This window comes from Malus sylvestris, chromosome 9, assembly GCF_916048215.2.
Source record: "Malus sylvestris chromosome 9, drMalSylv7.2, whole genome shotgun sequence".
NCBI lineage: Eukaryota > Viridiplantae > Streptophyta > Magnoliopsida > Rosales > Rosaceae > Malus > Malus sylvestris.
In genome coordinates this window covers 13964681-13991021 of record NC_062268.1, presented here as the reverse complement: position 1 = coordinate 13991021, position 26341 = coordinate 13964681, and the positions used below count along the sequence as shown (strand labels likewise).

The 26341-nt window shown below is 39.5% G+C and overlaps 3 protein-coding genes across 4 annotated transcripts; all 3 read left to right on the top strand.

Moving 5' to 3' along the window:
* Positions 1-149: 149 nt before the first annotated feature.
* Positions 150-1708, top strand: LOC126583425 (uncharacterized). The gene is made up of 4 exons (XM_050247771.1): positions 150-676; positions 761-940; positions 1013-1335; positions 1533-1708. The coding sequence occupies exons 2-4, from the start codon at positions 878-880 to the stop codon at positions 1591-1593; spliced, it is 447 nt and encodes a 148-aa protein (XP_050103728.1). The 5' UTR covers positions 150-676; positions 761-877; the 3' UTR covers positions 1594-1708.
* Positions 1709-10914: 9206 nt separating this feature from the next.
* Positions 10915-12399, top strand: LOC126633816 (intermembrane lipid transfer protein VPS13-like). The gene is made up of 3 exons (XM_050304367.1): positions 10915-10926; positions 10970-11465; positions 11605-12399. Exons 1-3 carry the CDS (start codon positions 10915-10917, stop codon positions 12243-12245), a joined length of 1149 nt encoding a protein of 382 aa, XP_050160324.1. The 3' UTR covers positions 12246-12399.
* A 3329-nt stretch (positions 12400-15728) lies between these two features.
* Positions 15729-20063, top strand: LOC126583880 (uncharacterized). 2 transcript variants are annotated; one of them, XM_050248416.1, is made up of 12 exons: positions 15729-16324; positions 16407-16509; positions 16813-16936; positions 17079-17099; positions 17304-17369; positions 17605-17643; positions 17762-17842; positions 17966-18013; positions 18114-18164; positions 18270-18338; positions 19002-19247; positions 19450-20063. In XM_050248416.1, exons 1-12 carry the CDS (start codon positions 16033-16035, stop codon positions 19681-19683), a joined length of 1374 nt encoding a protein of 457 aa, XP_050104373.1. In that variant the 5' UTR covers positions 15729-16032; the 3' UTR covers positions 19684-20063. The 2 variants fall into 2 exon arrangements, with proteins under 2 accessions (XP_050104373.1, XP_050104374.1); XM_050248417.1 differs by lacking the exon at positions 17079-17099 and having other exon boundaries at positions 15731-16324.
* The last annotated feature ends 6278 nt before the right edge of the window (positions 20064-26341 follow it).

Sequence of the window (26341 nt, the reverse complement as noted above, 5' to 3'; positions counted from 1 at the left end):
TCACTCTTACACATCTTGCCCTTAAGCCTGGGATGAACCATGCTATCCACATCGGCTCACCGTGGAGGTACATTCTTTTTTCTTGTGTTAACTGTAATAATTGATATTGTTTTTTTGTTTTCTAAAGAGTTTTTTTTGGGGGGGGGCACTGTAAGGTACCTGGAAAGCGTGTTTTGGGGTCATACCCTCTTGATGATGTGAAAGAGTACAGTCCGTGCAATTACCATCATCTTCTGAGGTTGTCACTTTCCCACAATAAATTTTCGTGACTCAACTAAATTTGTGGTGTGGGAACAGCTTTGTTGCCTGTTGGTTTCAAGATTTTCTGATATCTACTTTGCATGCCCCAATCGACATAAATTTGAAAATAATATTTGCATAACCTAGCACAATATAGTCAACTTTTTTAAGCCTGTTACTACTTGTTAGTGGGATGTTAACGATACTTTGCTGGCTGTTCGAGTTCTTCCTGGATTCCTTCTTCTTCTTCTTCTTTTTATTTGCTTATTTTTATTAAACCGATGTTGTATTGAATCACCACACACACTTCATATATTCGGTTCACCTTCTAAGCTCGATTCTACATTTTATGTGAAAGTTAATTTGTGTTAACTTTTGACACCAGAAATCTGAGAGGACATTGCATTTATCCATCCATGCTGAGGGAGCAACTAAGGTTCATTTCTTATACCTTGGCACATGCCATGAACTATCAAGCACTTATCTTTAGTAGCTTTCTTATTTCATTCCTTTATTGTAGGTCCTCCATGTTATTGATTCAAGTTACCATGTTGTTAATGACATGACGAATACAAGTGTTTCTCGCTTGAGAGAGAAAGGGAAACAAGAACAGAAATAGGACAAGTTTGTAGGTTTCATGGAAAGAATTTCAATTGTTATTCAACACATTGGTATCTCCATGATCAATATTCATCCACAGGTTGGTGAAATTGTGAAATTGCATATTTTACTCAGGTTCTATGGAGCTTATTCAGACTTGTTTCTCTTGTAGGAATTGATTTTTGCTTGTGCAAAGAACATTACAATTGATCTCATACAAAGTTTCGATCAACAAAAGCTTTCCTTCCAAATTACACCATTGCAAATTGATAACCAGCTGAGTTGTACACCATATCCTGTCATCTTGTCCTTTGACCGTGATTATAAAAGCAATCCATTTGGCCATTTGATTAAGGATGACGTCATGAAACCAAGAAGTGAAAGACTGCTTCAAAGGACTTCTCACAGATCTTTTGAACCTGTTTTCTACCTTGCTGTATCAAAATGGAGGAAAAAAGATGTTTCATTGGTTTCATTCGAATATATCAGCTTAAGGTGTGCATATCTGCATTTAAAACAGTTATGATAACTTAATAGCTTTCAATGCTTGTTAGTTGCTGACTTCTGTCTTGAGCTGGAGCAAGAATTGATATTAAGCCTGTTTGACTTCATAAAAAATGTGACTTCAAGGTTCCAGAGTAGAGTTTTGCCCTTGTCTGATCCATTCCTGCGCTCTCGTATTAATGATACAGGTTTAATGGATTCCTATGCAACAGAGAAACAACTTCACTTAATGACTGCTCCTGTTTCTAGTGAAAGCCACAAACCCAGACTCTCTCTACCTTCAATACTTCCAATTGGAGCTTCATGGCAGCAAATTTACCTTTTGGCTAGAAGACAGAAAAAGATCTATGTCCAAGTGTTTGATTTTGGCTTGTTAATCAATAAGAAGATCCCTCTGCGTATTTAGTTTTTATATTAAATGTTGCCATTTGACAAGCTATGAATTTTGTCTGCACAGCTTTTCCAGTGCTCCATGGATGCTTCGAAATCGGATTCTTACCGCAGGAGAATCTGTTATCCATGTAAGTAGTATAATGATGTCATAAGAGAAGCTTTACAAAGTAAATAATGTAATCACATAAAATGCAAGTTTGAAAATATTTAAATTGTCAGAACTGTGTGCATGCATTGAATCACAGCCAAAGGTTGAGGTAATGAATGTGAAGGTTTCATGCAAGGAGAATATGCGTTTGATACACAAAACACAAACACCCACATCTGCCTGCAGCAACTCTATCCTGTGATTCAAAAACATATGAAATCATATTTGTTTGCCTTTTCATGCTTACTGAAATAACTAATTACAGAGAGGTCTTACGGCTCTTGCTGATGTTGAGGGTGCACGAATTCATCTCAAGCAGTTGACAATTACACATCAAATTGCTAGTTTAGAGTCCCTTCAAGAGATCCTTGTAAGGCATTATACTCGGCAACTTCTTCATGAGATGTACAAGGTAAGTTTTAAAAAATTTCTACTAAGGTTCTTGATCTTGAAACTCCGCCTATGTCTTACATGGCCGGTCCCAAGCCCGGATAAAGGAGGAGGGGGAGGGCGTCAGGTAGTCGACAGCCGGCACTCCATGATCACGTCGAATCCTTATGAAAATGAATCCAGAACAAAATCGCGCTAAAGCTAGGGCGTCACCCGTAAGTGGCGCGCTGTGTGGCCCAAGCACAGTGATAAGTGAGCAAGGGTCGCTGTATCTCCATCGGCACCCGGATGCAGTGTTAAATGAGCAAGGGGGCCATAGAAACTTCTTTTCGAACGACTCCACTCAAAGTTGTTTGGGAGCATATGCTCCTATCAACTTTACCCGGGACACACAAAAGAAGTACTTTGATCCTATTAGACGGGGGAGGGTGAAGAAGCTAGGACAGAAGGGTAGAGTTCAAGAGAGCAAAATGCGTTTAGGAACGTGGAATATAGGAACCTTAACGGGAAAATCTATGGAAGTAGTGGAAGTTATGGTGAGGAGAAGGATAAATATTATGTGCCTACAAGAAACTAAGTGGGTTGGTAGTAAGGCAAAGGATCTAGAAAACTCAGGGTTTAAACTTTGGTATTCGGGCACAAATAGAACGAGAAACGGTGTTGGCATCATCGTGGACAAGACCTTGGTACAAGATGTTGTAGATGTCAAGAGGGTAGGAGATAGAATCATGGCAATCAAGATTGTAATAGGACAAGAACTTATCAATGTGATTAGTGCGTACGCACCTCAAGTAGGGTTGGATACGAGTTCGAAGGAGAAATTTTGGGAAGATCTTGGAGACTTGGTGCAAGGAATTGCTCAGACGGAGAAGTTATTTATAGGAGGAGATTTAAATGGACACGTGGGCAGGGAGACAGGCAACTATGGAGGTTTTCATGGTGGCCATGGTTTTGGGGAGAGAAACGAGGATGGGGAAGCTATCTTGGATTTTGCAATGGCATATGATCTCTTCTTAGCCAACACCTTCTTTAAGAAGAGAGAAGAACATGTGATCACCTACAAGAGTGGGTCGTCAAAAACACAAATAGATTTTCTTCTAATGAGGAAAGGGGATCGTATAACTTGTAAGGATTGCAAAGTTATACCAGGAGAGAGCGTGGCTAATCAACATCGCTTGTTGGTGATGGATGTACATATCAAAAGAGTAAGACAAAAGAACAAGACTTGGAAGTGCCCAAGGACTAGATGGTGGAATCTAAAAGAAGAAAAACAAGTCATTTTCAAAGAGAAGGTAATCACCCAATGTGTGTGGGATAGAGAGGGGGAAGCTAGCCAAATGTGGGATTCCATGGCTAGTTGTATCCGAAAAGTAGCAAAAGAGGTATTAGGAGAGTCCAAGGGCTTTGCCCCACACCAAAAGGAATCTTGGTGGTGGAATGAGGAGGTACAAACAAAGGTGAAGGCTAAGAAGGAATGTTGTAAAGCCTTATACAAGGAGAGGACCGATGAAAATGGTGAAAGGTATAGAAAAGCGAAGCAAGAGGCGAAGAAAGCTGTCAGAGAAGCTAAGTTAGCGGCTTACGACGATATGTATAAACGACTAGATACCAAAGAAGGAGAGTTGGATATCTATAAACTATCTAGAGCAAGGGAAAAGAAGACAAGGGACCTAAACCAAGTGAGGTGCATCAAGGATGAGGATGGAAAGGTTCTTGCTACAGAGAACGCGGTTAAAGACAGATGGAGAGGTTATTTTCATAATCTTTTCAATGAAGGACATGAAATGAGTGCTTCTTTAGGGGAGTTGAGTAACTCAGAAGAGTGTAGAAACTACTCTTTTTATCGTCGAATCCGGAAGGAAGAAGTGGTTGTAGCTTTGAAGAAGATGAAGCATAAAAAAGCAATAGGCCCAGACAATATACCAATCGAAGTGTGGAAACTTTTGGGAGAGACAGGTATAACATGGCTCACTGACCTTTTCAATAGGATTTTGAAAACGAAGAAGATGCCAAATGAGTGGCGAACGAGCACTTTGGTGCCTATCTACAAGAATAAGGGCGACGTACAAAATTGCATGAACTATAGGGGTATTAAGCTAATGAGTCATACAATGAAGCTCTGGGAGAGAGTCATTGAGCATAGATTGAGGCAAGAGACACGGGTTTCGGACAACCAATTCGGGTTCATGCCAGGGCGCTCAACCATGGAGGCAATCTATCTCTTACGAAGATTGATGGAAAGATATAGAGATGGGAAAAAGGATTTACACATGGTCTTTATAGATTTGGAAAAAGCGTATGATAGGGTCCCAAGAGACATTCTTTGGAGGATTTTAGAGAAGAAAGGAGTACGAGTAGCATATATCCAAGCTATAAAGGATATGTATGAAGGAGCAAAGACTGCCGTAAGAACTCATGAAGGACAAACCGAAAGCTTTCCCATAACTGTAGGATTACATCAAGGCTCATCCTTAAGTCCTTACCTTTTTGCGTTGGTAATGGATGAGTTAACAAGACATATTCAAGATGATATTCCTTGGTGTATGCTTTTCGCAGACGATATAGTGTTGATAGATGAAACTCAGGAAGGGGTAAATGCAAAGCTTAACCTTTGGAGAGAAGTGTTGGAATCTAAAGGTCTTCGCCTAAGCCGATCAAAGACAGAATATATGGAGTGCAAGTTCAGTGCAAATGGAGGCCAAAACGAGTTAGGGGTGAGGATCGGAGATCAAGAAATACCAAAGAGCGACCGTTTTCGTTACCTAGGATCTATCTTGCAAAAGAACGGAGAATTAGATGGAGATCTCAACCATAGAATACAAGCTGGATGGATGAAGTGGAAGAGTGCATCCGGCGTGTTGTGTGACCGCCGTATGCCACTGAAGCTCAAGGGAAAATTTTATAGGACGGCAATAAGGCCGGCGATGCTGTATGGCACAGAATGTTGGGCGGTGAAACATCAACACGTACACAAAATGAGTGTAGCGGAGATGAGGATGCTTCGTTGGATGTGTGGGCACACGAGAAAGGATAAGATTAGGAATGAGGATATCCGGGGTAAAGTAGGAGTAGCCGAAATTGAAGGAAAGATGAGAGAAAATCGGTTACGGTGGTTTGGACATGTGCAAAGAAGGCCTACTGACGCTCCGATTAGAAGATGCGACTATGGGACAGAGGTTCAGGGCCGAAGGGGTAGAGGAAGACCTAGGAAAACTTTGGAAGAGACTCTAAGAAAAGACTTAGAGTACTTGGATCTAACGAAGGACATGACACAGGATCGAGCACAATGGCGTTCTAAGATTCATATAGCCGATCCCACTCAGTGACTTGGATTTTCCAAGTCTCCAATCGAGAAGTTTTCCTCACTCGGGAAATTAAGGGAACACTACCCCAACCTACATGCTCCACTTAGAAAGCTTCAACATACAAGCTTCAACAAAAGAAAATTCAAAGACCTTAGCGAAGAAGGCTTTGGTGTATTTAACACAATACGTTGAAATGAAGGAAAGCTTATTTATTGATATCCCCGATAAGCTACAAATATGTACATATACATGAGTCAAAATAAACACACAAGAGGGAGCCTTCACAAAGGTTGCTTAGGAGAAGTCTCAGCAGTCGGTAGAGCCCCAGAAAGAGAAGGCACCGGAGGGGGATCATTTGGAGCCTCAGTACTGGACACAACCCTAGAAGGAGGAGGCATCAGAGGTTGATCATTCGGAGCTTCATTACGCGGTACAGCCCCAGAAGACGAAGGCAATAAATGCCTTTGGAACAAACCCACAAATCTCTGATGATCAAGTAAAACCTGACCATCAGTTTCCTTCATTTGGTCAAGCTTCCTCTTCATGTTTGTAGCATAGTCATGTGCGAGCCGATGCAACTGTTTATTCTCATGCTTGAGCCCTCTAATCTCCTGTTTGAGACTCATCACTTCAGCCGCCAATGATTCAACTTGGCGGGTTCGAGCAAATAGGCGTTGGGCCATATTAGACACAGAACCTGCACACTGAACACTGAGAGCCAGCGAATCCTTAACAGCTAACTCATCAGACCGTTTGGAAAGTAGTCTGTTATCTTTGGGAGTGAGAAGGTTCCTGGCCACCACCGCAGCGGTCATATCATTCTTCATCACGGAATCCCCAACGGTAAGAGGACCAGTAGGGGAGACGAAGGATGGGCGCCATATGTTGTCTGGAGAAGGCGGGGCTACCTCTTCAACAAGGTTCAAGTCAAAACGACGGTCGGAGGGGCCAGACATTTTCAAAGGTGTTGAAGAGAGAAGAGGTCGGACAAATCAAGATCTTAGAAGTGCAAGAATGAAGCTTCTACTGGTGGAGATTCAAGTGTGCTTTGGAACTTAATGCCAGCCCCTATAAAAATCTGCACTCGACGGAGCTTCAGAAATCGAAGAGGCGCCTGCTCAGAAATCGAAGAGGCGTTTGCTTTCTCAAAAGTTGGGCTGCTCAAAGACCACGAAGGCCGATCTCAGAAATCGAAGAGGCGCTCGCTTTCTCAAAAGCTGGGCTCCCCAGAGACCACGAGGGCCGATCTCAGAAATCAAAGAGGCACCTACTTTTCCAGCCTTGTCAGCACCTGTCACACGCACACTCAGCTTTGCGGAAATTATGGGCATTCTGTCGAAGACTTCTGGGGAAGTAGAAAACACATGAATCTTACTGTTCAATCACCCACTTCCCACACGCAACAATAGCTCATGGGTACCACAGATAATTTTGCCAAAGTTCTCTGCCAAAGTTGAGCACGTGAAGCTTGCAGCTCCCACTACATCGCTCTGACCAAGAAGGGTAAAAGAATAGCAAAGAAACAGCACTAACAAAGTTTAGACCCATAAATTTTGAAGGTCTAGCTACCATATTATTACCCACAAGGGTAAAGGAACAGTACCACTGCTGGATAATTGGAAAGTCCCTGTGTGTCAACCTCTGTGCTTCGTGGCAAGGTAGACTAGCAAACATGCCCAACCTTTACTCACAGTCGAGAAAACACTCCTAATAAGATTGCTTGCTCCAAAATCGAAGAGGCACCGTCCTCCGAATCTCGAGAGCCAGACTCCCAACATGACTACTTTCTTAAAAATCGAAGAGAGGGTAAAGGAACAGTACCATTGCTGGATAATTGGAAAGTCCCTGTGTGTCAACCTCTGTGCTTCGTGGCAAGGTAGACTAGCAAACATGCCCAACCTTTACTCACATTCGAGAAAACACTCCCAACAAGATTGCTTGCTCCAAAATCGAAGAGGCACCGCCCTCCGAATCTCGAGAGCCAGACTCTCAACATGATTACTTTCTCAAAAATCGAAGAGACACTACTCCTCGAATCTTCGAGAGCCAAACCCCCAGCATGATTGCTTTCTCAAAAATTGATGAGGCATCGTTCTCCGAATCAATCGAAGAGGGGCTTGCTTTCTCAAAAGCTGGGCTGCTCAGAGACCACGAGGGCCGATCTCAGAAATCGAAGAGGCACCTACTTTTCTAGCCTTGTCAGCACCTGTCACACGCACACTCAGCTTTGCAGAAATTATGGGCATTCTGTCGAAGACTTCTGGTGAAGTAGAAAGCACATGAATCTTACTGTTCAATCACCCACTTCCCACACGCAACAATAGCTCATGGGTACCACAGATAATTTTGCCAAAGTTCTCTACCAAAGTTGAGCACGTGAAGCTTGCAGCTCCCACTACATCGCTCTGACCAAGAAAGGTAAAAGAATAGCAAAGAAACAGCACTAACAAAGTTTAGACACATAAATTTTGAAGGTCTAGCTACCATATTATTACCCACAAGGGTAAAGGAACAGTACCACTGCTGGATAATTGGAAAGTCCCTGTGTGTCAACCTCTATGCTTCGTGGCAAGGTAGCAAACATGCCCAACCTTTACTCACATTCGAGAAAACACTCCCAACAAGATTGCTTGCTCCAAAATCGAAGAGGCACCGTCCTCCGAATCTCGAGAGCCAGACTCCCAACATGACTACTTTCTCAAAAGCGAAGAGAGGGTAAAGGAACGGTACCATTGCTGGATAATTGGAAAGTCCCTGTGTGTCAACCTTTGTGCTTCGTGGCAAGGTAGACTAGCAAACATGCCCAACCTTTACTCACATTCGAGACAACACTCCCAACAGGATTGCTTGCTCCAAAATCGAAGAGGCACCGCCCTCCGAATCTCGAGAGCCAGACTCTCAACATGATTACTTCCTCAAAAATCGAAGAGACACTGCTCTCCGAATCTCGAGAGCCAGACCCCCAGCATGATTGCTTTCTCAAAAATCGAAGAGGCATCGTTCTCCGAATCTCGAGAGCCAGATACCACAGACCACTTTTTCAAAGTGCTCTGACAGAGTTAAAACATGTGAAACTGGCAGCTCCCACTACCGTGCTATGACCAAGCAGGGTAAAGGAATAGCATTACTACTTGTTGTTAGGGAGACTCCTATATATGTCGACCTCCATCCCCAACGGACAGGCAGACCTGCAAAAATGCTCAACCCTTCATCATATCTGAGAGGGCACTCCCAACGAAGCCTTTCGAAATATTCAGCTTTCTTTCCCCCCGATAATACCTCTGCAAACAAGCTATACTAGAGCAAGAATATCTCATATCATCAAGGTTAAAAGCAAGAGTATCCCATATCATGCTTTTTCCCTGTCTTTTCCTTTGGCCTTGTTTTTACCTGCAAGACAAGGAGAAAGAGAGCAATCAGTCAGCACTTGGAATCAAGCTTCCAGCCAGGAACTGACTGCCTGGAACCCCTTACCTGATTACTTACCTGGCATTGCTCTCGAGTACTCATCTTCAACATCTTATGTTTCCAGGGAAGATTCCGCATCTGCTTGAGGAACAGATAGGGCAAGTGCGAAGGATACAAGGAAGCATGTGGAGACAAGCGTAACAACACACGTGCCGATACATCCATTACTCTGTCAAAAGCAAAAGTATCCCATATCAGCAGGGTGGAACGTACTCTAGATTTGATGGACTTGTTTTGACCCTCAAATTCTTCAGTCGGCCTTATACTCTGGAGGAAACCAGAAAACCCTCCAGCTCAGTTCAAGAATAAGCCTGTGGAAAGTTACTTCTTCAAAAACAAAAGTATCTCATATCATCTCTTCTCATTTTTCTTCTCTTTATCCTTCATGCTGCTGCAAGATGGGGAGAAGGTGAACAATCAGTTGGAGCTCTGATTGCTTACCTTGTCTGTCACCTCTTTCAGCAGACCCCCTAGCTCGGCGACTTGGGGGACTCCTACTACATGGTTTGTATCGCGCTTGACCAAGCCTGAAACTACAAGTAAGCTTCAAGTGAAATTGATACATTACCTTGTGCATCTCCACCAGTTGAAGATACCACCCCTGGATGGAGGAAGAGTACTTCCAGAGAAGATGCCACATCTACCTATGAGACAGATAAGGCAAGTCAAGACGACACCACACTCCGATACTTAGAAGTTTTGTGATTACGAGATCATTCTCCCACAATATTTCCTAATGTCATTTGTACTAAATCATTCACTTGTACTCACTAAAGGAGAGCTTGAACCTATGTACTTGTGTAAACCCTTCACAATTAATGAGAACTCTTCTATTCCGTGGACGTAGCCAATCTGGGTGAACCACGTACATCTTGTGTTTGCTTTCCTATCTCTATCCATTTATATACTTATCCACACTAATGACCGGAGCAATCTAGCGAAGATCACAAAAAGCGACCGTTTTCGCTACCTAGGATCTATCTTGCAAGAGAACGGAGAATTAGATGAAGATCTCAACCATGGAATACGAGCTGGATGGATGAAGTGTAAGAGTGCATCCGGCGTGTTGTGTGACCGTCGTAGGCCACTGAAGCTCAAGGGAAAATTTTATAGGACGGCAATAAGGCTAGCAATGTTGTATGGCACAGAATGTTGGGCGGTGAAGCATCAACACGTACACAAAATGGGTGTAGCGGAGATGAGGATGCTTCGTGGGATGTGTGGGCACACGAGAAAGGATAAGATTGGGAATGAAGATATCCGAGGTAAAGTAGGAGTAGCCGAAATTGTAGGAAAGATGAGAGAAAATCGGCTCCGGTGATTTGGACATGTGCAAAGAAGGCCGACTGACGCTCCGGTTCGAAGATGTGACTACGGGACAGAGGTTCAGGGCCGAAGGGGTAGAGGAAGACCTAGGAAAACTTTGGAAGAGACTCTAAGAAAAGACTTAGAGTACTTGGATCTAACGGAGGACATGACACAAAACCGAGCGCAATGGCGTTCTAGGATTCATATAGCCGACCCCACTTAGTGGGAAAAGGCTTTGTTGTTGTTGTTGTTGTTGTTGTTGGTTCTTGATCTTGAAGACACTTGGTAATAGTGAGCAACTTCATGCTGTCGCATTGACATGCCCTGATGCTAGGGCAGTTATTTGTTTGCTATCTTTTCTTACCGTAGAGCTGCCAGTTCCCAGTAACGCCTTATTTTATTGTCCTCAATGTATCTTGCTGTCTTGTTTTCTAGCTTTTGTTTAAATGTTACATAGCACATCATGCCGTGAAATACCTAATAGATATTATTTTACATGAGTTCTGCAATGAATTTTCTGTCCTTCCTCCATTAGAACATAAATTGACTGAAAGGATTATGACATTTTCAGTATGACGTTTAACTTGCTCTTATCACCCTGTATAATTTGCAGGTGTTTGGTTCTGCTGGTGTTATAGGCAATCCCTTGGGATTCACAAGGAGTATGGGGCTTGGCATTAGAGATTTCTTGTCAGTGCCTGCTAGGAGCATTTTTCTGGTAAGTTTGTTTTTATTTGTTTACAACTGCCCTTTTTATCGGTATAATAACGTTTTTTATTTGTTTTTATTTTTCTGGCATGGCACAAGGCACCACTTGTCTTTGAAGTGTCTTTTAAGTAACACTGTCTACGCTATAAGTGATGCTGCCACACAATTCAGTAAAGCTGCGCACAAGGTAACTGCATGTCTAACGACATTCTTGTGGTCAAAGGAGTATTTTCATCTTTTAATTATTAATGGGGTTTCTGTTTCAGAAGTGGAACAGCAGCAGAGTGGTATTGCTACTCACTCTAAGGGTGTGATAAATGGAGTATTTGAGGGACTCACAGGTCTTCTTCAATCACCAATTAAAGGAGCTGAGAAACATGGCCTTCCTGGTGTCCTGTCAGGTATTCGACACTGGCATGCAGTAATAATTGCATTTCTTCTTTGCCTTCATCTTGATATGCAGCTCACGGAAGAAACGACGCTATCACCTTAAGTGCACATGATAAGATTTGGTTCATGCTTTTCATGTCTATGGTGCAGGCATAGCTTTAGGTATTACAGGACTAGTGGCAAAACGGGCTGCTAGTATTCTTGAAAGTATTCTTGAAGTTACTGGAAAAACTGCAGAGAGAATCAGAAATCGGAGTAGGCTCTATCAAATGGGACAACAGCGCTTTAGAGTCCGTCTTCCAAGGCCTCTAAGCAGGGAACTCCCCGTAAGACCTTACTCTTGGGAAGATGCTGTTGGAACTTCAGCTCTTGTTGAGGCAGATGACAGTCTGAGGCTCAAGGATGAGATTTTAGTCATGTGCAAGGAACTTAGACAAGCTGGTAAATTTGTCATCATTACACAGAGGCTTGTATTGATTGTTAGCTGCTCAAATCTGGTGGACTTAGGCAAGCCTGAATTTCGGGGTGTTCCTGCTGACCTTCACTGGGAAATTGAATCAGAAATCCGTTTGGAGAGTGTTATACATGCTGACTGTGATGAAGGAGTAGTGCATATAGTCGGAAGCAGTTCAGATGCCCCTTTGCGGCAAAACCAGCAAGCTAAAAGAAGCAGTGGAGCAAGGGCAGTTCGTTGGAGCAATCCTACTGGCTCACAAAGAAGATGCGTACAATTTGTTGCAGATTTTGTTTTCTGCAATAGAATTAGGAAAGGAGCATGGGTGGGGATGTAGGTATCTTCTGCAACGAAGTAACATCAAATAATTCAGAGGCGGAGCTTGTTTACACTTGTTTGAAGGCAACTTCTCACAATGCTAGTAGACAGAAAACTTGTTACAGACGAGAAGATGTTTTACGATGGAGTACGGCCAATAGGTACAGAGTCGAGCTTCTTTTTACTGAAAATATGAGTTTAGCCCCTGAAACTCAAGTTTCTTTACATAAAACCCAACATAGTCTTTTTATCTGAATAAAACTCAATGACTAGGCTCCACATAAGCAAATTCATTAATTTTGTTTGCCTTTACACATTTTACATTTTGCAGATGCCTAAAATACCCCTAATTACCGTTTTAATGTAAACATTTAAATCTATGCAAATTTGAAAGGAGAGATTAATGGAAAAAAATGCATTAATGTTTAAAATAATAATATGTCATAACAAATTGTATGTTAAGGAAAAAAAGAACTAATAATGTTATACTTTCCTTCGTAATTGTTTTTCAAATTTGCATAAAATTAGACAATTTTAATTTAATCTTGTCATTTTCTTACCAAATGAAAATATGAAAGGGCACTATAAAATAATTTAGCTATATTTAAAAAATATAGGTAAATTATTTGGACATGTGTATTAGTAATAATTTTGCCCTGTATATGTAATGATACATGTAAAATAATTTACTTATAAAATAAAAAATGTTATTTGATTTCAAAATAAATTTATCTATATTTTATATAATAATATAGGTAAATTATTGCACACATATATATTAGTAGTAAAATGTGCCCAATATATATAATAATGCATGAAAATAATTCACCTACAAATAAAGGAAATTTGATTAAAAAATAATATATCTACTACTTTTTGTTTATAAATTTCAATTTCTTTTTTTTATATTACAAACATAATGTACCTACAATATAATTTACCTATTGTTTAATCCTAAAAGAAAATAATGTATCTATTGTTTTATTTTTTATTTATTTTTTGTCGAATAGCTACTGTTTTATTTTAGTAGAGATAATTTGTCTTGGTTTAATTCTTACGAAATAATTTAGGCACTGTTTAACTTTACCAAAATAATGGAACTACTATTTTAATTTACCTACAAAATAAATGCTATTTGATTCAAAATTAATTTACTTATATTTTACATATAAATATAGATAAATTATTTTTAACAAGCATATATGATAACAAACAAAAAATGCCTAATGTATGTAATAATCTAGGTAAAATAATTTACCTACAACATAAAAGAATATTAATTGGTTCTTTATTGTTTTTTATCCAACAATATTATTTGATGCAAAATAACTGATTGTACAAAGGATTTTTTTTTTCATATGAAAAATTTGCCCATAATTGTTTATGAACATGGCTAAATTAATATATATATATATATTCCTAATATTTACCATACAAGAAAGGTGAACTTTTCCATATGGGGTTAATTACTAATCATAATTAGGGTGAGTAATAATATTTATTGACATAATTAGGGTTTTGTGGCATAAGTTGTAAATATGTGATAATAATTGGTTACATGTTTGTCTACATGGTACTCTATTTGAAATTTGGGTTTTATTTGCATATTTAATATTAGGTGGGTTTTTGTTTGGAAAATAAGAGTTTCAAGGGTCTTTTTCTAAAGAACCCTTCTTTTTACCACAGAAAACTTGTTACAGAAGGGATTGAATTTCGAATGGAGTGAGAAACGAGTCACTTGTTCGATGCATTTTGCTTTTGAACTCTCCCGACAGGAAAAACAGCATTAAAAATGCCCGAAACCCGTAGCATACGCTTCCCCTTGTAGTGATGTGTTACACAATGAAAAGATGGAATTTCCTTTCTTGTGGTAGATAGGCAACTTCCACAGAAAAAATTGTACAGTATACAGAGATATAGGTTAGTTTTCCACTTCCTGATATGGGAAAGTCCTCTTCATATTTTTACTTGTATATTTGTTGTTACTGAACCATTGAATGTATATGAATGTTAGTCAGCAGTTAAAACCAAATGAGTTCAGAAAACAGTTATTTGTGTTTCACCTGTTCACCTGTTGAGTTAGTTATTCGTAAGTTTTGTTCTTGTCTATTTCTGCGTTTTAAGTTGTCTTCGATTTCTTGGTTTTCCTGTGTTCTACTGTTTGTTTTTCTCCTCGTGCACATCGTTTTTCTGTATGGTCATCGGATTGAACAAATTAAATAAAAGCAACAGAGGAGAAGGTAAAAAAGTTGTGCAATAATTTCTCAACTTAAATCCCAATTTGGGCTTTAACTTTAAACTTTATTTTAAAATTTCAAAAATTTGAACACTTTGTATTATGATCTAGTGATATTTCTTTTTACTTATAAGTAAGAGGTCTTGTTGGAACGTATTTTGCGCAGGTTCCTCTCTTTGGGTGGAGTGAATGATTCCACTAGTTGGGTGAGTCTACAAGAGCAAAGAAAAGGAAATGGTCGTGAAACCAAATGTCCGGTGGGTTTTTTTTGGGGGGCAAATCAGTATTTGAGTGAGAAGATGAGCATAATGCTCTAAGTGAGAAAGAAGTGTCCAACACTTTGTGAAGCGTCAAGTTGCCTATTTATAGACGCCCAAAGTCTATCTAATGTGCACTGTGCCACTCTACCAACTGTCTTACGGGTCAAAATAGTTGGAGTCAGAAGCATGGCTCAGAGTATACGGACCATATATATGGCAAGAACCTATCTCTATAGCCCTTCGTCAGCTGTCTAAAGTGTCAAGCAGTTAGAGTCAGAAGCATGGCTCAAAGCAGTCAGACCATACGCATGCCCATAACTTTCTTCAGAGCCCTCCGCCAGCTGTCTGAAGTGTTAGAGCTGTTGGAGTTAGAGGTATGGCTCAAATCAGCTGTAGTGCTATAATATAACCAATTAGATAAGCAATTGGCATCTAACTAGGACCTGATGGGATTTGAGTGGGGAGTGGTTGAATATGAAGTGGAGAACATACGATATGCACTCCGGTTAGAGGCTGTGGGGTAGTAGACCCATTCTCCCATTAGGATTCTAGTCGGACCTTAAGGGGTGACATACCACATACTCTTAGGACTCCGGTCATTGGGTTCGTTTAGGACCCCTTTCAGTAACAACCCATAGTTGGAGTGGATTGTTGTGTAGTCCGGATTGCCTTACTCGCCTTACTCATTATGGAATGATGGTTGAAATATGTAGGACTCACGCTGAGATGAAAACCAAACTGACATATGAACCATTATTCTAGAGATGAAAAATATGTTCCAACAAGTCTTACATTCTAATCTCAGGAATTTTGGATTTGCAACCCATTTATTTTTTACCCCTATATCGTTGCATAAAAAATTGAAAATAATATGAGGGACAGATGGGTAAATGCCAATAATGGGCCCACAAAAGATTTTACTAATCTACAAACTATAATTGGGCCTTAATGTAGGGAGTTTCAAGTCAAAAGTGGGCCCAAAACATTTGAACCCAATCCAATCCAATCCGAGCTGGTTTCTCTGCAGAGGTGTTCGTCTCCCACACGAGAACAAACCCCCTTTTTCCCTCTCTCCGGCTTCGTCTCCGCTCCGTCTCTTTTAGGGCACACAATTAGGGTTTTGATCGATCCCAATTCTTCATTCTCTAGCAACCACAACATAAACCTTCATCCCCAATTCGAAACTCCAATTATCACAACCAATTCCATGCCCAATTCGAAACCCTAATTTTGCCCTAATAACCCCCACTGACTGGTTCCTTCCTTCCTTGAACCTTAAAGGGGTTGAAGAGATATGAACAGAGGTCGAAATGAGTAGACTTTCATTCAGGCCTCGCCCTGTTGATATCCACAAGAAGCTCCCCATTGTCAAATCCGTCAAGGACTTCGAAGACGATGATACCCCAACTTCCACCCGCAATTCTCAGCTCATCCGCCTCGCCTACGACGCCACCGTTGAACCGGAGGCACCCCCGACCCCCGCCGCGCCCAAGAAATATGTTCCTGAAATACCCACTCCTCAGTTTGTTGTTGTGGACACTTATGAGAGGGACTATTCTCGCACTTTTGGCCAGCCCAATTCGTACCTTCGCGCTAGAGGAGGTTTTGTTGAATTCACACTCGTTTGTTACCGCCATTTTCGTGTTCGTATTGCGTTGCTGACACTTTTATTATCGTTTTGCAGCTCGGGCCGAGCTCGGAGAGTTTGTGGAGTATGACCTAGACAATGAGGATGAGGACTGGCTGTATGAGTTCAACAAAGAGAGGAAGATTCTTGCACCCGAAAAGTAATCACTTTGCCTACCCTTTACGTCTACATTTTTATCAAGTAATTAATGACAATCGAAATAGCTTGTACGAAAGCAGCAGCAGTATAATCACAATCTAACTCTTCATTTCTAATAAGAATGTAATTTGATAAACGCAGAAGAATTTGATTTTGAGCAATATGTAGACAATCAAGCATTCAAGTTTGAATTTTGTCGTGTCCGGTTTTCAAAAATAGTAGCTGCCTGATGCTTTAATCTAATTTTCTCTATTCTTCAGTCGAATTTGGTATTCTAATCAGTGAGGTATTCTCACACATACAGGCTTGAGAGTCTTCTTTTTAAGTTGGAGGTTTTGGATCATAAGGCGCGAGAAAGAGCAGGAGTTATAACTCCTACTCTTGCTTCACCAATCCCTGTACTTCTACAACTTGATGTTGCTAGTGAGGTGATGTGCGTTTTGATTTCTTTTTCCTGATGAATTGACCAATATCGATGCTGGTTGTTAAAAGTCTTTTTTTTTTTCATTCATTGGCTATGTCCAAATGGTGGCATCGTTCATTTATATTTGTTAATTTGGTTCTTGTTAGGTCTTACTAAATGAGACTGAGGTACGTAGTATCATGTTCCTAAACAGAAAAGGTTGCCGTTCTCTATTTATGAAGATGCTAAAAAATAGTATTTGGTCGTCTTGAATCATTTCTCTGTTTACAAGAGATCTTTTATGGTTGCATTTTGATGCATATTTTTTCTAATTTTGTGCCGTGTTGAATCATTTCTCGAAGTTAATAGAATTTTGTTTCCTTTTGCTGTAGGCTTTACAAGCTCAGTCCCTCAGATATGCTGTTATCCAGTCTGTTTATAATTATTGGAAAGAGAAGGTGTGTATTATCTTACAAGCTTTAGAGGTTTGTTTGGAAATGAATTAGTCAACTAGAACTGTTGAATATCCAGCGAGTTGCGTTCCTTGTGGGTTGGAGAATAATGAAAATTATTGAACAAACAACTCAAATTCACTGATTTTCATGATATACACAATAATTTGCGGTGCAGTCTAATTATTGTTCTTTTTAAATATTTCTGATGATATTTATTCTTTTCACTCAATTTTGGCAGCGTGAACGTTGGCAGAAGCCTGTTTTGCGGCGTTTGCAGGTTAGTTTAATAACTTGATTATGTGCTTATGTTGTCACTGCCTATATGCGCTTGCATATCATTTATACATCGTTGATAAACTTTAACATCTTGATTCTCATCTACATTTATGTTACAGCCTCCTCCACCAGTTAATGACACCAACCCGTATAATGTCTTTAGACCAAGGGAGAAAACCCACAGACTGCACACAAGAAGGGTACATTACGAAGTTAATTGTGTTTTCCTTTTTCCTCAAGGCGAAGCCTTTTAGTTAGTTAAATGTTTTTGCTTATACACATTTCTTAAATATCTCTTTCTTATTGTTTGTCTTTTTTCTTAGATGCAAAGAAGGGAAAATAATGTGCAGTCATTTGAAAAGCTTCGCCAGGTTTGTATTACTTTTTCAATAATTTTTTTTTTCCAGTCAGTACATATTGCGTTTGACAATAACAGTCACAAGCTTTTCTTTTGGAATTGACTATTCTCAGGTTAGGCGCAACCTGGAGCAAGCCAAGACCATAGTAGAGGCTTTAATCAAGGTGCTTTTATTGAAGTGTTTAAACTTTCCTTGAGTGGCGTTATATTCACCTTGCGATGAATTTGTCCTCACTGCTGCTGATTGCTTCCATATAATTTGTATACAGAGAGAAGAGAAAAAGAGGGAAGTCATGGAGAATGAAGTTAGTCTTCAAATAATCCAAATGAAATACAAGGTATGTATAGTGGATATTCCTCTCTTTGTTTGCTTTAACGATTTCTTTTTAATATTGCCCTTGACAATCTCCTCGTTCTGTTTGACTTTTTATCTCAATCTTTAGTTGGGATTGGTGGGATTGGTCTGGGGTGATTGATGTTTCAATTGTTGCTTTATGCTGTTAGTTTTTTTTTTTTTTTTTTTTCCTATTCTGGACATTTGTCTGTCGATTCCTTGTACCTTTTTCTTTTCTTGTAAGTGAGGACGATGTAATTAGTAGTTGATACTGGAAAGAGTAACTTGGTACTCTGAAACTCAAAGTTTTTCCCTTTTATTTTTCCTTATCAAATATTCTTTCTTCTCAAAAGAAAAAAGTTAGTGAAAGAAAAGAAGGTAGAAAAAGGTGAAGGAAAAGGAAAGTCTTATTGCTGTTTACCTTTAATTATGCCTTCAGTGAGCCATATAACTCAGTAAACCTTCTGGGCCTTCAGTCAGCCATATAATTCAGTAAACCTTTTGGGCTATGTAATTCATACAACAACAACAACAAAGCCTTTCCCCACTAAGTGGGGTCGGCTATGTGAATCCTAGAACGCCATTGCGCTCGGTTTTGGGGCTATGTAATTTATAATGGTTTAATTTAATGTGTTGCTGATTGTTGCATGACTTATGGTTTTTTCAGCATGAAACTGAGCTCCTGGAAGATAGTTTGGCCCTTCCTGGATTTCAACCTGTATCTTGCAAATTTGGTTCAAGCGAGGACGAATTTGTTGATTCGGATGATGTTTCAAACAGCCAGCCCCGTATGCGACCTCCCGCAATACCTAATCCGCCTTTAACAGATTCAAATTTAGTTATGGTTCCTACAGGAACCATGAAGCAAGAGTTCAGGCGGCGGCATGCACCACAAGGGTGGCTTCATAAAATGGTACGTTGTTTGTGTTCTTGTGAATCAGACTATCCTACCCTACCCTATCAATAAGTAATTGCAGAAGTTTGTCACTGTCATTAATTCAATATCTGGTAAGCTACCATGTAATCTGTTAGGGAGTTTCAGCAAAATTCATTTGAATTTAATTTGAATACGAGATTCAGAAGTGAATTTGAACTGTTGGCTGGGCTTTGTGTAGGATCCCCTTGAGCCAGTTTTGTTATTTACAAGACCTCTAGTTCCAGAAAAGTTGGCAGCAGCAGGCATTGTACCCCCATCAGATTCTTCAGTAACAAATGGAGCATCCACACCACCTATTAAATTCCGAGGAAGAATTGGCCGAGGAGGACGATTGATATTTGATAGATGGAATCCATTGATGCATACTCCAATCGACTGTGGGAATTCTTTTTATATACCGCCTAAACCCTGACCTGCAAATATACAATTGATTTTCTTGCCCCTCATGTTTCGTCTTACAGTTGTGGCAGACAATTGGAAAGAGGTGCAGTAAACTATTCAGATCACACGACGGGAGATTTGGTAAAACTATGGTTGCATTAACCTTCTGTCATGCCCGGATATTGGATATCTATGGGAGCATGCCATTCTTGGAATTTTGACTCGCGATTAAGGGTATTTATGGAAGGGTAGGAGGGTGGGGGTGTAATGTATTCTCCTTGTGTTCATGTTTGTGAAAATTGTGTTCATCTGCCCATCCCCTTCCTATGTAAATTTCATGACCAAAGTCATTTGGCAATCACCAAATGATGGTAACTTCTCTGTTAATACAGCCATTTAGTTACTGTCTCATAGTCGTGTAGACTCACTGTGGTATTCTGCTCTTTGATACTGTCTCAAACGAGACCTTTCGCATTACCAACAAAGGAAGAACGACGATTGAACAGTAAGTTAATAACATTTGTGGTTTCTTGTAGCATCCTTTAAAACATTACCGGTGCAAAAGTTCATACGATTTGGTAACTAAAAAAATAAATAAATAATGTCTCTTGACAAGTATAAATGTAAAAAATGGATTTGGATTCTCGTCGGATCCCCTCCCTGGAGATCCTAGGGATCAATGAACACAGACCATTGATCAAAAATCGTGCGGTCACAATTTTTTCCTTTTTATATTTTTCACGCAAAACAATGCTTTTTACTTTTAAATATATAAAAAGCATTTAATTGGAACCGCATGATTTTTAATCAAAGGTCCGTGTTCGTTGATCCCTAGGATCCCCAGGGAGGGGATCCGACGAGGATCCAAATCCTAAAAAATAACATTAAACATTGTACGTCGTGCATAATATGCTATAAATATAAAAATGTCTTTATAATTAAAAAAGTTTCACTAGTCGCACGTAGCGTGCCGTGATGTAAAAAAAAAATCTTTTGCACGCGCATTAGCGTGTGCAGAAAGGCTAGTATGTAGAATATGTATGATGTCTTAAGTTCAACTCTAGCTAAAGACGAATTTAAACCATATTATTGTTAGCTCATTATGAGACTTAGTCCATCCCTCCTTTTTAGTGTAGATAATATTGTTTGTTCAAAAAATAAAAGTGTTTATAAGATTCTTTATAAAACCAACACAAAAAATAAACCAATAATTACTCTAGCCTAACTAATAATAAAAAATTTAGGCAAAGGCTTCTAATTAAACTCTCGTGGTGAGCCTTATTAGCAATTGAGGTCCAAATCCTAACTTTCGTTAGTCTTCCGTTAATTAAACTCACATGACTCACATGGAGGGTCAAATTCGTCATTTCAATTCAAATTACATCCTACTGCGTGGACATCTAGTATGAGTTAGGGTTTATAACGGAAATTATATTTCACAGAAAAAAAAAGCTTGAATGTAAAGAGTGAAACTAAACCTGTAAAACCACGTCAATGGTTAGGAGAAGAGGTGAAAGTGAAGTCACGTATAATTTCTTAGTATGATTTAATTTCATTTGGAAATCATAATACTTATAATAAATCATTGTTTTTTTCAATGCCAACACATCTTTTATCATGAGTTAGAGTCTTAGTCTTACTTGAATTTTCATTCTTGTATTAATTTGTACCAGTCCGAATGTATATATGCCTTTCAATTTTGTCTTTAATTGGTAGTGTGGTTTGATGCACGCCGTAGTTGGCCAATACACAACCTTTCAATTTTTTTCTTAATCTTCTTTGAATTTCAATTATTTAAGTTTCTTACGCTCTTGAAGTTCATATGCGGAGGGCAGACGTGAAAATTGAATTTTATGCACTGTCTTTCACCCATTGTCTTTAATTCTGCAATTCTGCAATGCCTTTCACTCGTCTAAATGCATTAACATATGTGGAATATGTATTTTGACTTGGATATGGCATTAGTTTTTATTTTATTTTTGTGGGATTCTTTATAAAACCAACACAAAAGAAGTGGCAATAATTACTATCACATCCCGACCTGGGCCCTCATCACATCCATAGCTCGACTCTGTCGTAGCACGATATTGTCCGTTTTGGGCCCCAACCATGCCCTCATGGTTTTGTTTCTAGGAACTCACACGAGAACTTCTCAGTAGGTCACCCATCATGGGATTGCTTTCGCACGAACTCACTTAACTTCGGAGTTCCGATGGAACCCGAAGCCAGTGACTCCCAAAAGGCCTTGTGCTAGGTAAAGATGGGAATATACATATAAGGCTTAGAGGATCCACTCCCCTAGGCGATGTGGGATATCACAATCCACCCCCTTAGGGGGCCCGATGTCCTCGTCGGCACACTTTCGGCCAAGGATTGGCTCTGATACCAAATTGTCACATCTCAGTTCGAGCCCCCACCATATCACGGCCTTGACTCCGGCGTAGCACAATAATGTCCGCTTTGGGCCCCGACCATGCCTTCACGGTTTTGTTTCTAGGAACTCACACGAGAACTTCCCAATGGGCCGACGTCCTCATCGGCACACTTCCAACCAAGGATTGACTCTGATACCAAATTGTCACATCCCCGTCCGGGCCCCCACCACATCACGGGCTCGACTCCGCCGTAGCATAATATTGTCCACTTTGGGCCCTAACCACGCCCTCACGGTTCTGTTTCTGAAAACTCACATGAGAACTTTCTAGTGGGTCACAATTACTATAGCCTAATAAATAAACAAATAAATAAATAAAAGGTAAAATGCATTAGCATGTGTGAAATTTAATTACTATAGCCTAATAAATAGATAAATAAAAGATTAAATGCATTAACATATGTGAAATATCTATGCTGGCTTGGATATATGAAATATCTATATGCTGGCTTGGATATGTGAAGTATTTACTGTAATTATTTTGTTGTTGATGATTTACTTTGTTTGAGTTTGTCATGCAGTTTGTGTCTAGTCTTTTTTAAGCAAACTCCTCGTTCTTGTTGTCTGTTGCTAATTGCATATATAACTATGTTTCGTAGCCTTGTGATATGTGATATTCTTATGCAATCCTTTTTTTCTTTTGGACTTATTCCCCGTTGTCAACCAAAAGAAGAAAAAAAACAAAAACTAGTTTTTAATTTTTGATAAGGTTTAGTATAAAAGTAATTTTTTTCAAGGATTGAAGCGATTTTTTTTTTCAACATTAAAAGTAATCATCTAGTCAAACCACCATTGTTACCATCTCTAATACCATGACTTAATTGTGGCCATTATCATTGTGTATTGGTTATCACCACAATTTCAATTACAAGAACATTTCCATTACTACTAGGACAGTACTTGGCTGCTAAAAGTTTAGCAACAACTCCTGCATACCCAATCATATTTGGACACGATTCAAATAATTGAAATTGTAAACACATATTGGACACATGTTTATTTGTGATTGGGTATCAGCATGAGTTGTTGCTGAACTTTTAGCTGCCAAGTAGTGTCCCTACTACTAATATCACCAATCTAACCTTCATCTTTGACATCATTACCCTTACCATCACTCATCGTTGCCACCACCAATCAATCAGAGCATTTCCACCCATTTTGGTTGATTTGGACCTAGGACTAGACTTATGACAGTTATTATTTACTTAAATAAAGAACTACCATGACTATTACTAATCACTCTCCACCTATTGTGAATAATAACTAACATGATCTTTACTATTCACAAAGATTTATTTATTTTTAATGTATACCATGTGTCCATGTGACACATCCGGACCCGGAATGTCCACTTGAACTCCGAATCGAGCTGTGCTAGTCGACACTAGGAGGGTGACGAAGCCATAAAATATAGTAATGTGGAAAATGAGAATAAATTTAAACCTAAAAGTGCCTAAGTATAAGAGTGTGCTAGCGAGCAGGAATGAACCCATTTCACACGTGATGTCATAGCGTAAGTAAAGTACAGTATAGTAGAATTATACCATCAAAGGTAATCACCTATACTGAGATTTGCCAAGAATCATCGTCGATACGAAAGCTCAGCTGCAAAAAACTAAAGGGGCAGTGAGCCTAAAAATAAAGTTTTATAAAAACCTTTTTGAAGACATTATAACCTATCGCCATAAAACAAATATAGTTTCCAAAATATACATACTACGCATGGAATGAAAATACTTACCTCAGCCTGCAATATCTCAAGAATTCAATACGGCACAATATTTCGTAAGTAAGCACGTGACGTCCATAATCACATAATATCACATAAGCAAACATATCATATCGAGTACTCATCGACAGATGCTAAAACACGAGTTCATGCAAAGATATTCTAACATGAACATGATTGGGTGTAACAATGATATACGCTATAGTACTACAATCACGTGAAGACTGACGTTATGCGCAACACATACAAGTCCTAAGTGCCTCTAGCAATCTAGGACAGGACTGACACCTACAATGGATCCAAAGTGAGCGTATGGTGCGATGTGCACATACACGTGAAAAACTGGCCCTGACACAGGCGAATACTAACACCGGTGCAGCAAACGATGAGTAGATAACATAAATATAGTCATGTCATAGTGATTCGATAATTCTAGTCAACATAATATCATTCATAGCAGTAAATATAATTAAGGCATCAATAATAATACGCATACATGTGCATCCCGTAGGACATAGCATAACTTCATAATTTCTATCAATGTGCTAGATCTTATAAATGTCATGATAATTTAGGCGTATAAATGAAAACTAACAATTATATATACACACTATTTAAAAGAAAAGACCCACTCACAGATACTTGTGAAGTCATAGTCGTTCGAACGTGAGAAGCCAGAGTCTGCAATTGTAATCGCACCTATGCATAATATTAGGAACCATTAGTAAAACTCAACTAAGGCGATTAAATTTTGGGAAACGGAGTGCAGATTTGAAATCAGGACGTTGAAATACGCTAAGGTGGGTCCCCGATAAATTTTGTTAAAAAGTCAACGATCAACCCTAAAAAGTCAATCGAGACACCCCGGTGGTCAACTACATTAAGACTTTAGAATTTCACTAAATGGATGTCAAAAGGGGACTCGGGACGTCGAAATTAACCTAAAAGGGTTTATGAGAAAATTCCAAAAAGTCACAAAAGTCAACTAACGATCAACAGTTAACTTTAACAGAATATTCCATTCTCAGAAGGAATATTCTATTAAGGTTAACAGAATATTCTAAATGAATATTCCCCTTCAACTTCTAGGTGGATCTGGGTCAATCTCGTGGATCTGGGTTTGGGCTTGGGCCCTTTTATTTTATTTTATTTTTTTCTTTCTTCTTCTCTGGCCGTTTGCCGCTACAACCGCTGGGATAATCTCAGCTCCGACCACTACAAATCTTCACTAAACCTAGCCTTCCAATATATCAAATCGAAGCTCAGAGGACAAGGAATCAAAATATACCTTTGGTTTCCTCGGCCGTGGCCGGAGTTGGCCGGAAAATGGCTCGAAAGCCGTCAGATCTCCGCCGGAGAACTAGGTTTGTTATTCTCGAGGTATTTATGTGTCCATACAACATTAAAACACCTCAAAAACATCCTAACCATACTCCTAAACACAATCTACGAAGATCTTGGGGGTTTTTGAGGTTCACATTTGTCAAAAAAATGAAGTTTCGTTGAATGAGACAATGAACAGTGGCCAAAGCCAATGTGTAGCCCTATCTTGAACCAGGGTGTCCTGAGTAAAATGGTAGGAGGGAGGAAATGGTGGTCCACCGCAGCAGAATGGTGGTGATCGTGTCCAGTCACGAGAATGGTGATGGTGGTCAAGGTTTACACATACGAAAGGGACGAGAAAGCCTGGGGTTTTCCTCCCGCTACTAGGTTTTGTGGAACTCGTCCAGGTAGTGAGATGTCGGCGGTGGTTCAAGTGGAGTTCGCCGGAAGGGAGGCGAGTGTGCTGTGTGATGCACGGTCTCTTGGGGTTGTGTAGAGAAAAAGAGAGAGTTTGAGTGAGATATAGTGAAAAGAGAGTGTTAGGTGAGAGAGAGAGTGAAGAAGGGTGAGAGTTAGAGATAGAGAGGTCCAAAAGAGTTGAAGAGGAACTGAGAAGAGACATGGGAGTGAAGGGAGGAGTGGTGTGGGTCCCACTTGGCACAGAGCTCAAAGTCACCAATGAAAATACAGAAAAATATTTCCCGCAACGTGAATTTACCAAAACGCCCATCACGCTTCGTAATTTGTAAAATCTTCATCGTAACTAGGGACATTTTTGTCAAATCACTATTTAAAAATTTATAAAATCACAAAATTAGGGATGGGTTGTCACACCATGTCTATCTCAAATATTGTTTAGCTTTTGATAAATGAATTTTGTTATATCTTAAAAACCTAATAAGATAACCTAATAATTACATGTAACCGTTGTAATTTTTTCCTTAATTTTTCTGAACTTTTCTGAATTTAAAAAAAATTATTATTACAAAAAATAATAAGAACCGTGAATTGAGTAAGAATTTGAAATGGACGTTTTAGATTTGGCCACATGTTGAGTATAGGAAAGGGATCCTCTCCGGATCCTTTCCTCCTAATCCACCAAATCAAGAGATCCCAACCATTGAAATTTGATCGAATGGCTAAAGTTATTATAACTTTTAAAGTTGGCCCCTGTTTGTAGCCGTTGGATCAAATATTAATGGC

Bases quoted from the DNA above. Each gene is read 5' to 3' on its own strand.
- LOC126583880 (XM_050248416.1), top strand. From the start codon at position 16,033: ATGAGTAGACTTTCATTCAGGCCTCGCCCTGTTGATATCCACAAGAAG. The intron at 17,644-17,761 runs GTTAGTTTAATA...TTTATGTTACAG, and splicing joins CTGTTTTGCGGCGTTTGCAG to CCTCCTCCACCAGTTAATGA. The intron at 17,843-17,965 runs GTACATTACGAA...CTTTTTTCTTAG, and splicing joins ACAGACTGCACACAAGAAGG to ATGCAAAGAAGGGAAAATAA.
- LOC126583425 (XM_050247771.1), top strand. From the start codon at position 878: ATGGAAAGAATTTCAATTGTTATTCAACACATTGGTATCTCCATGATC. The intron at 941-1,012 runs GTTGGTGAAATT...TTTCTCTTGTAG, and splicing joins TGATCAATATTCATCCACAG to GAATTGATTTTTGCTTGTGC. The intron at 1,336-1,532 runs GTGTGCATATCT...TTAATGATACAG, and splicing joins TTCGAATATATCAGCTTAAG to GTTTAATGGATTCCTATGCA.
- LOC126633816 (XM_050304367.1), top strand. The intron at 11,466-11,604 runs GTATTCGACACT...TCTATGGTGCAG, and splicing joins CCTTCCTGGTGTCCTGTCAG to GCATAGCTTTAGGTATTACA.